General features: G+C 53.6%; 1 protein-coding gene across 1 annotated transcript in view; it reads right to left on the bottom strand.

Moving 5' to 3' along the window:
* The window catches only part of AATK (apoptosis-associated tyrosine kinase), a 51,530-nt gene extending 40,878 nt beyond the window's left edge, over window positions 1-10,652 (bottom strand). The window contains exon 1 of the mRNA XM_006869640.1: window positions 10,571-10,652. Coding sequence (XP_006869702.1) covers window positions 10,571-10,652 — 82 coding nt within the window. The remainder of the gene's footprint in view (window positions 1-10,570) is intronic.
* Between the last annotated feature and the right edge of the window lie 54 nt (window positions 10,653-10,706).

The following is a 10,706-nucleotide window of genomic DNA, read 5'->3' as shown; positions in this document are numbered from 1 at the left end:
TGGCCTCCAAGGAGCACTCTGGCTGCACTTTTCCCAAAACAGATCTATTGGTTCTTTCGGCAGTCCATGGCACTTTCAGTATTCTCCTCCAACACCACAACTCAAAGGCATCAATTCAACCAAGTCCTATGTTTAAGAGTCCAATAAAGTATCATTTTATTTAACTTTTCCCCAAACCAAACCCTGCCACTCCTTTCTTTAAAGGACTCCCAGGAATCTCACTGCCAAGCATCCTGGGCAGCTCATTTTCTGTTACGTGAGCATTCTGACACCATGGGTTCACGCTGGGTCTGCGATGGGGGGATTAGTTAAGGTTTTCTGTCCATTTGCCTGGACCTGGATTCTCGGTGGTTTGTGAGTTAAGGGGTGGCGATGCCCCAGGATGAGCTCTAGTATGATGTAATCACCCATGATGTGATCCTGTGTGATCAGTCATGATACGATGCGATTATCCTTTGTGTTGTAAATCCCCACTTCTGTTAAGAAGACAAGAAAGAAGGAGAAGACCAAAATGGATGTCAGAAGAGACACCAAAAGTTGCTCTCTAGGGTAGAGATGCTAAAGTAAATGGAAGAAATGAGGAGGTAAAAGAGCTAAATAGAAAATTTCAAAGGGCAGCTCAAAAAGACAAAGTGAAAAAAAAAAAAAAAAGACATTAAATATTATAACAAAATGTGCAAAGACCTGGAGTTAGAAGAGCTCAACATTTTTCAAGCTGAAGAAACTGAAGAAAAAATTCAAGCCTCAACTTGCAATACTGAAAGATTCTATGAACAAAATATTGAATGGTGCAGAAAGCATCAAAAGAAGATGGAAGGAATACACAGTCACTGTCCCAAAAAGATGGTTGGTGTTCAACCATTTCAAGAGGTAGCATATGATCAGGAACCGATGGAGCAAGGTGCACTAATGGCATTGGTGAAAAACAAGGCTCCAGGAATTAACAGAATTGAAATACCTGGAAAAATTGATGCTACACTCAATGCACTCACTCATCTATGCCAAGAAATTTGGAAGACAGCTACCTGGCCAGCCACCTAGAAGAGATGCCTATTTGTACCCATTGGCATTAGAGGAGACTTAACTGAATGTGAAAATCATTGAACAATATCAACAGTATCATGTTGTTGTTGTTGTTGTTAAGTGCCACCGAGTTGGTTCCGACCCATAGCAACCCTGTATAGGGTTTCTGAGAAGCAGCTGGTGAGCTTGAACCACTGAACTTGCAGTTCAAAAGACTTTGCAGTCTGGTGCATTAACCCACAGTGCCATATGCAAATAAATTTTTTTTGCTGAAAAAAATTAAAAACAACTGCAACAATACATTGACAGGGAACTGTCAAATCAAGCCAGATTCAGATAAGGATGTGGAACGAGGGATCTCATTGCTGACATCAAATGGATCTTGACTGAGAGCAGAGAATACCAGAAAGATGTTTACCTGTGCTTTATTGACTATGTAAAGGGTTTTGGCTGTGTGGATCATGACAAGCTACAGACATCATTGTGGATAATGTGTATTCCGGATCACTTAATTGTGCTCATGAGGAACCTGTACATGGACCAGGAGACAGTTGTTCGAACAGAACTTGGGAACACTGAATGGTTTAAAATTAGGAAAGGTGTACGACAGGGTCGTATTCTTTCACCATACTTATTCCACCTGTATGCTGAGCAAATAATCCGAGAAGCCAGCTTCTATGAAGAAAAACGCGGCATCAGGATTGGAGGAGACTCGTTAACAACCTGTGATATGCAGATGATACAACCTTGTTTGCTGAAAGCAAAGAGGACTTAAAATACTGATGAAGATCAAAGAGCACAGCCTTCAATATGGGTTGCACCTCAGTGTAAAGAAAACAAAAATCCTCACCACTGGACCAATAAATAACATCAAGATAAATAGAGAAAAGATAGAAGTTGTCAAAGACTTCATTTTGCTCAGATCAACCACCAACACTCATGGAAACAGTAGTCAAGAAATCAAATGACGTATTGCAGTAGACAAATCTGCTGCAAAAGAGCTTTAACATGTTGAAAAGCAAAGATGTCAAAATAAGGTGCGCCTAACCCAAGCCATGGTATGTTCAATAACGTCATATGCATGTGAAAGTTGGACAGTGAATGAGGAAAACCATAGAGGAATGGATGCTATTGGAGGAGAATATTACAAATACCATGGACTGTCAAAAGAACAAACAATTACGTGTTACAAGAAGTACAGCCAGAATGCTCTTTAGAAGCCAAGATGACAAGACTTGGTCTCTCATACTTCGGACATATCATCAGAAGGGACCAGACCCTGGAGAAGGACATCATGCTAGGTAAAGTGGAGGGTCAGCAAAAAATAAGGAAGACCCTCCAGTGAGATGGATGGGCACAGCGGCAGCAGCAATGATTGTGAAGACCACCGTACGCAGCAGTGTTTCCTTCTTGTTGTTCATAAGATCCCTGTGAGTTGGTACCGACTTGATGGCACCTAACAACGACAACATGAAAGGAATCCCAGTGGCATAGTGGCTTACGAGCTGGTCAGCAGTTTGAATCGATCAGTTTCTCTGCAGAAATCCTATGCAGGGTGGCTAGGAGTTGGAACTGCCTGGACAACACACAACCACTGGCTTGACGTTAACAAGGTCAGATGCAATCTACAGGCTTCGGTTACGTCTGAGCCGTCTCTTTGAGATATAAAAGCCAGAGGGACCTGGCTAGAACTGGAATATATCTCAGAGCTAGAACTGGAATGCATCCTTGGTACCTGGGTCCCTGCACTGAGGAGCTTGTAGACCCCAGGGGAAGATGGATGCCAAGACACAGGGAGCTCTCCCAGGAAGGCTGGGTCTACAGATGCTGAAGGAGAGAGGACTGCCTGTCCTCCAGAGCTGGCGCTCCGAAGTCAGACTCCGAACCTACGAACTGTGAGTGAATAAACTTGTGTTTGTCAAAGTCCTCCCCCTTCTTGTGGTCTTTCTGTGATAGCAGTACCAGAGACTAGGATGGAGACCCCAACATGGGCCAGCTCCCTCCTCAGGTGCTCACCCACTCACACCCCTTTCCAGCTCTGACACCAGGATCCCCCACCAGGCCCACAGCCTCATCCCACCCATCTCTTTGGGCAAGCTGTCCAAATTCTCCTGGATTGGGGGTCCACATCCAGAGGTAGATGACAGTCTGCCACTCACACCATGAGCACTTAATCCTCATCTCACCTCTCTGTGGGTTCCATGGGAGCAGGGCTGCCCACCACCACCACCACGGTCACACCCCTGCTCTGTCCCAGAGTCCCCAGGCATGGCCCACCTGACACCTGAAATTCACTGCTCGGTATCCTGCAGAGGGAGGGAGGGCAGTTCCAGTGGAGGGGAGAGCAGCACCAAAGAGTGAGCGTTCCCCTGGGGCTGGCCCGGAGAGGCCCTGCTGACCACAACGGCTGAAGTCCTTACCCAATTCAGTGTGGTGGGCAGAGGGCTGGGGCGGCAGAGCACGTGCCCCAGCCCAGACAGACTGCTGGGGGGGGAGCCAGCAAAACATGGCCCAGTTATACCAGGATTTCAGAGGCAGCAGGTCAGACTTTAGTATATGTCTCATGTACTGCATGGGGCATACGCATATTAGAAATTATTCACTGTGTTTTTGAAATTCACGTTTGGCAGGGGCATGGGTGGGCATGTATCTGCCACCATAACCCAGCTGCTGAGACAGACTTGCACCTCCAGCCAGGCAGGGACCCCCAGGTCCTAGAGAAAGATTGCTGACACCCAGTAAGTCCAGTGACCCAGTCTATAGACTGGGTACCCTATCCCAGCTTTTCACCTCACCCATCAACCACAGAGCCCACTGGACTCAAACACAGGGATGTCAGCAGGGCCCCAGACAGAGACAATCAGTTGGGGCTTCTCTGGCCAGACAGCTGGGGAAGAAGGCCACTCCTAGTACCCAGCCACAACCCCCACGCTGGCCCTGGCTGGTGCCAACAGGAAATGCTACAGGAAAGAACTCTCTCGAAACCCAGGCCAGGATCCTGAGTTCAGAGGGGCGGAAACAGAGGCCCCAAAGTGGCCCCCACCACCTGTCACTGTTTCCCAGCTGGGGTCACCTAGATGTCAGGGGGAGGGGGGTTTCCTGGGGTGGGGAAGGGACCCATGTGTCCCATCTGGGGGGGCAGACTCAGCACGGGCGGGTGGAAATTTCCTGGAGGAGAAGATTTGGGAGGGAGGACACAGCTGGGGACATTGTGGCACGTGTGTGGAAGAACTGATGGCCAGTCCATGGCCTCTGGTCTCCTGTCCCTCACTTCTCCCTCCCCAAGGCCCCTTAAGAAATGAAAGGGCAGCCCCAGAGTCGGAATGAATCCCCTCATCTTGGAAGGGCTGGGCAGGGCGGTGGGAAGTGCGCACGTGTGTGGTAGACCCACGGTGACCCCTCCTCACCCGGGACCTCGAGACCCTGTCTCATATCACAGCCTGCAGCAGGCCCCACCCACGCTCACGTGACCATGGACCTTCCTCCAGGGGCATCTGGGAGGAGTGTATGAGCCAGCCCTGGGGCCCAGCATGGATAGAGGAGGGTGGGTCCGTATGCTGGGCCCTCCCCTCCCCCAGCACTGTATGTACACTGGCAGTCTCAGGGTGGGCATCCAGAACCCCCACCGCTGGGCCAGGACCCCTACCACTTCCCAGTGCAGCGACCCCCTAGCACTGGATGCACTCCAGTCATGGGGGTCACCTCAGCCATCAGACCTTTCCCATGCTGAGGCCGCTCAGGAGTCAGGGCAGACCCCAGGATTATCCCCACACCCCCAGGGACAGACTCTCAGCGGCAGCCAGCTGTCCCTGTGGGCTCAGCCTCCTCTCTCAGCACAAACCACCCTTCCCTCCCTGGCCCACTGGCCTCAGCTCCCACCTCCCTCCCGTAGGCCCCCCTTCCCCCTACTCCTGCCAGGGTCATCATAGGACCCAGCCCTGACAGTGAGATGCAGGTGCCAAGAGACCACCAGCTCAAGCCCGCCAAAGAGGGCATCTCCAGGCCCAGTGGCCGGCATCATGAGTCTGAGTGTGCGCCGACTATTTTTAGATGTGCCTCCCAGGCTGCCTGAAACAGGAGGAAAGACAACAGCATCTGACGTCCCATTCTGATTCCAGCACAGCTGCTGGGGGTGAGGACATATACAGTTAGCCTTGTCTCCCAAGTGTCTGCACAGACTCCACAGGGTGCCAGGAACCCCCCTATGCCCCCTCACCTGTGGAGAGTCGGGGCAGGAGAGGCCCGGCCACCCAGGCCAGGTGCAGCCACAGTGCAAACCAGAATGAGCCTGTGGGCAGAGCAGAGGCCCAGCGTCAGGCAACTCCAACTGACCCTGTGGCCATGAGCGAGCAGTTTCAGTGTCAGTCCAGGGACCTGATCGGGGTCATCCTGCTTCTCGGGGACCCCTGCCTCAGCCTAAAACACCTTCCAGGCAGCATTCTAGACAAACAAGACGGCCTGTACTCCGTGGTGAGCAGGCAAATCCTTAACAGCTGGCCCTCCAGCCTCTAGAGAAGAAAAGAGGCTCTGATACCAGGTTGTAAACACTCCCCTGGTAGCCCATGTCGGCTGCCAGCACAATGCCACTGGACTCAAAGCTTGGACTGCTCTGGTGAGTGGTACCCCAGCAGCCACGAAGACCAGACAGAGGGGCAGACTGCTTACAATGCCCTCAGCCAACAAAGGACCAGGTCCATGAGTCCAGCACTAAATGGTACCCACAGAAGAGGACTCCAATGGCTACCATGCCCCTGACAACGCCATCAGTAGTCAAGGAAACACAAACACTCCATACTCCCAGAATGACTACATTAAAGACTGGCAATCCAAGTGTCCGCTGAGTGTGGATTGAGGGGTGAGTGTGAACGGGACCTGAGCATCCACAGAGCCGCACACCAGCGTGCCCTGGCTGACAGCTTCCTGAACACACACCATCAACAGTGCACAGGAATGCACGGAACCATGTTTCTCGTTGCTGGGTACCACTGCGCCAACTCCTACTCATAGCGACCCCATGTGGCAGGACAGAGCTGCCCCAGAGAGTATCTTAGGCTGTCATCTTTGCGGTAGCAAATCACCAAATCTTCCTTCCTCAGAGCCTCGACTCACGAAAGACCGTATGTTGAATGATTTCACTTACACAAAAGCCCAAATAGGCAAATTTAAAGAGACCGGGAGTACATTAGCAGTTGTCCAAAGGCTGTGGAGTGGCGCCGTAGGATAAGCACTCAACCACAAGTTCGGTTTGCACTACAAGGTCGGCAGTTCAAACTCACCAGCTGCTCCTCAGAAACCCTATACAGGGTCACTATGAGTCACAACCAACTCGACGACACTTACCAACAAAAATCTGTGGGTAAGCACTAGTGAACACAGGGTTTCATTTTTAGGTTGCTTTTATTTTATTTTTATTACCAAGCAAAATTGAGGCAGAAATCACATAATACAAAATTAGCCATGCAAACCACTGGATTAATTTAATTTCACAATAGTTCGGTGAATTTAGCTCCAGAACTTCATCACCCCAAAAGGAAGCCTGTGCTGTGGGATTTCTGTTGCTACTGTACCTTCCAGTCTGTTCCAACTCCTAGTCAGACTCAAACTCATAGCGAACCTGTGAATGGCTGGTGAATTTGAACCGCCGACCTTGCAATTCAAGTGGACCCTGCGGTCCAGTGCATTATCCCACAGCACCACACCAGCGGTTTCTGTTAGGGAGGACAAAACATCCTACAATTGAATGTTAAGATGGCTGCACAAGTCTGAAGGTACTCGGTTTGAAATTATGGGATTGTACACTCTAGATGGGTGAATTGTATGGGATATAAATGATATCTTAGCAAAATGGTTTTTGAAAGAATGAGAGACACCCATGGAAAATGCTCTCTGGTACTCCTCAGAACAGCCCCAAGGGGAGCTAACAGATGTGTGTGCCCACAGAAAAATGAGCAGGACTCTGGGCACATGGCGGCACTTCAGGTGTGGGCTCAGCACCCAATGAGAATGCTTTCAATGTTCCTAGCTGTGGGTACATTCTGTAGCAAGTCAATTCTTGCCCCCCAGCTCAGGGGGGGAAGGGGTCCAGGAAATCCAGAGAAAGCTCCACAGGGGAGTTCTGATCATGTACCACTGAGTCTCCAGGCAGCAAATGCAAGGAGGGAAACCTGCTCAATGAGGCACGTCACAGAGGCCAGACAGCAAAGGGCTCAGAGATTGGATGCCTCCACCCCATCCATGCCCTGAGCAAATCTGCTGAAGGAATTCAATGCCCAGTGCAAAATCAAAATACAGGCTTCCTTGTTCAAAAATGACCTTAAAGCAAACCATCGTTTAGTCTAACTGGTAAAGGACGTCTGCCTTTACCAAGCTACCTACATGCGATCATGTTAACAAGGGCAGCTCAAAAGGGTCAGCAGGGAGTTTCGAGGGCAGAGAGTTAATGTCCATGGGGCAGAATCCCTTGGAGAAGGAGGGAGGACGGGTGCACAATTTCAGCCGTGGATCCAATGTTACTGAATGACAGACACAGGAGTGGGTGAATTGGAGCATGTATTCTAACGACGACAAACTAAAACACAGTATTTTAAAAAGAAACCGAGTTGAGGATTTCTAGATAGGGGGATCAGATGGGAAGGTGCAGTGTGGCACATCCTGAGTGGCTCTCTGGTGGGTACTGGAGGTCAGCTGACCAAGGTCCCAAGCGCCCGCAATCCCCACCCTCCAGCCAGACTTTCTCAGGCTCCTGACAGGGGGTGATCAGTCAAGGGGATCTTTCTGCAGGCTTTCCGGCTCTCTGCTATAGGCAGCAGCAGGTCCCAAAGTGAGAAACGCAGCCTCACGTGTGTCTGTGACTCAGAGGAGGGGCTTCACTGTGTCCTCACAGTCCCCCAAGTGCACCTCCCATCTGTGTGCTACCTCAGTCACACCTGGCCTGGACCTCTCTTCTGCACCAAAGTGCTCACCTGTCCAACCATCAAGTTGGCACTTCTCCTGAGAGCCTCCGCAGTGCAGACTGGACAGGAGGCACAATATGGGCCAAGGGGCAGGGAAAGGCACAAGCAGGGGGCATGTCCAGGTCCTGCCTTGGTCTCCATGAGCACCCAAAACCCCCTGTCCTCATGGACTGGGCACAGGAGACCCTGCCCTGGGCTCCACCCAGCCAGTCAGCCTTGAGGGTACTTCCGGCTCATGCTCCATACTGCAGACCCCAGCCCCTTCCCTGTGCCCCCAGAGGGGGTCAGCAGAAGGGTCTTGCCCCTGCCCCACAGTGTCACAGGTCTACTTGGGAAGCTACCACCTGAGGACAGGAGTCCTGGGGAAGAGGCAGGCTCGAGATGACATCCCTACTGCCAAAGCCGGCAGCCCCAGGGCTGGGGAACTCCCGGGTCTCCAGGGCACCCTGGCCGAACTGACATCTCTGCACTGGCTCAGGTCCCTTGGCTCATACCTCCTCAGATGAGGCTGGAGAGCACAGGAGGGCTCTCCAAACTCTCTGAATCATAGTCTCCCCTCCCCCAGTCAGCCCAGCTGTGGCTCCTGTCCCCAAGGCACCCACCTGGGTCCCTGAGCAGCCAGCAGAATGATGGGAGAGCAGGACCTCAGAGGCACTGCACCCTTGGCCAGGTCCCCACTGCCTGTCCCAGCACCCAGGCTGTCCCTGAGCATATGGCCCTGATACTTAACCCCGTCATTCTCAGTCATCCTCGGTGCCACCCCTGTACTCGGGACACAGTCCCACACTCTGCCTGTACACACACACTTGGCACTACCATCAATGACTACAGCTACAAACCAAGACAGCCTTTAAACACACAGAGCCCCTGTCGCCAAAAGAACCACCTCACTTTACTCTAAGGATACAAAAAAGCCAAAAGGCCTCAGCGGTGGTCACAAGGAGCCCTGGGGACAGGATATGGTGAGTTACCACCTACCTCTGCATCACATGGTCCCATTTTACAGATGAGAAGACTGAGCGAGATGAGAGGGGAACACAGGGGTTCCAGCTGTGGCCTGGCCCCCCAACACCCGCAAGAAGATTGGCACAGAGCCTTAGAGAACCCAGCTCAGTCTCCCTCTCCATCATCACCCCTAACACCCCCGCACCCAGGCACACAGTGCTGACTCCATGGCCACTGTGCTGAGCCCTCCACCGCCCCCCGCCCCTGGCACCCCCCCCCAACACACACAGGGGTACCTCCTAGGCGCCTGACAAGTTTCACCTCTGACGTCTTGAAGCTGACACATTGTAATCACAGTCCGCACAGCTGTTTACGCAAACCTTTGCTAGGCTTCCAGAGCAGCTGTTTCTCCCAGGGGTGGGGGAAGGGACATTGCTCCAGCCCAGGGTGAAGCACTAGGGGGCGGTGCTGGGCCTCTGCAGAGAGCTGGTAGCAAGGCCTGGGGGTCTCCATCCTAACCCTCTGTCAGCAGTCTCAAGGCTACCATCCCAGGGGACAAGGAGGACAGGTGAGACAACTGGACCTAAGGTGGCCTGGGCCGGGGGTCTGGGCCTGGGCCAGATTGTTGGGTTCCCAGCAGTTCACTCACCACACCAAGTTCTTCAATCCCGGAGTTCACCCTGGGGTGGGTCACCCCAGCGTTTCAATGAGGGGGAGGGGCAGACAAGCCTCCCATCAACTCCCCTCCCCCAGAAGTAAATGCCTTCAGACCTCTGCCCAAGGGACCCTGAGCACCCCAACTCCCGTGGGAGGCCCGGGGCATCACGTGCACAGTCTTTGTTTGGACCGGAGCAAGCTGTACAGAGCAGTGACGGAGGTGTGGGTGGGCTGGCTCCAGGTTGGGGGTCTCTCTTCCACTAGGGCCAAGGAGCTGGGAGAGGTCAGGAAAGAGTATCCACTTCCTTCTGTCAGGCCACAGATGCCTTGTGCCCACCCCTGCCCAGGCCAGACAGCTGCCGGGTAAACACACCGCTGGGGGAGGGGGCCCAGGTACCCTGCAGGCAGCCACCGCCAGGGGTGGGGGGTCTGGGCACCCACGGGGGACTCCCGAGGCACCACCTGCCCCCTCTTGTCTGTGCTCAATCCTGTGGCTCTGTCCCAGGGGCCGGCCTCTACCCACCCCCCAGGCGGCTCCTAGAACCTGCTCCCAGCCTAGGGCCGCAGCCTGCCTGAGTCTCTGCCAGGCCAGCATCCCTAACCACGGGCGAGGGGCTTCAGGCCTGGACATCCCTGCTCTCTTGGCCACCTGGGAGCCCACTGGGGGTGGTGGTGGAAGGGGGCAGGTGGCAGTTACTGTATCGGGGAGGCTCCCACAGAGAAGTTAGGTACCCGCACCCTCGGCTGCCAACCCAGCTGGGCCCTGTCTACCCGAGGCCTGCCCACCTCCGCGATCCTGGGGCCCTGGGGGCGTCCTGCCCTATGCCTGGTCCTTCTGCTGCCTCCGCTCAGGTGGGGAAAGAGTTAATCTCCGTGCAAAATAATCAACGCTGCCCGCCCGCCCGCCCGCCCGCCGGTCCAGGAGGCCGCAGTCCCGGAGGCGTCCCCGCGGCCACTCGGGCAGGTGGGGGCATCCGCAGCGGCGGACTCACCCGGGTCGAAGTGCGAGCTGAAGGCGAAACTGGGGTTGAAGAAGGACGACGACATGGCCAGGACCAGCAGCGCGGCCGGCATCGGGCGGCGGCTCAGGACGCCCGCGGCCCGGGCCCGCGCCGCTGCATCGCCCAG

This window comes from Chrysochloris asiatica, unplaced genomic scaffold (genome assembly GCF_000296735.1).
Source record: "Chrysochloris asiatica unplaced genomic scaffold, ChrAsi1.0 scaffold00132, whole genome shotgun sequence".
NCBI classification, from domain to species: Eukaryota; Metazoa; Chordata; class Mammalia; order Afrosoricida; family Chrysochloridae; genus Chrysochloris; species Chrysochloris asiatica.
Note: the sequence above shows the minus strand (reverse complement) of the source record. Positions and strands in the feature narration are given on the sequence as shown.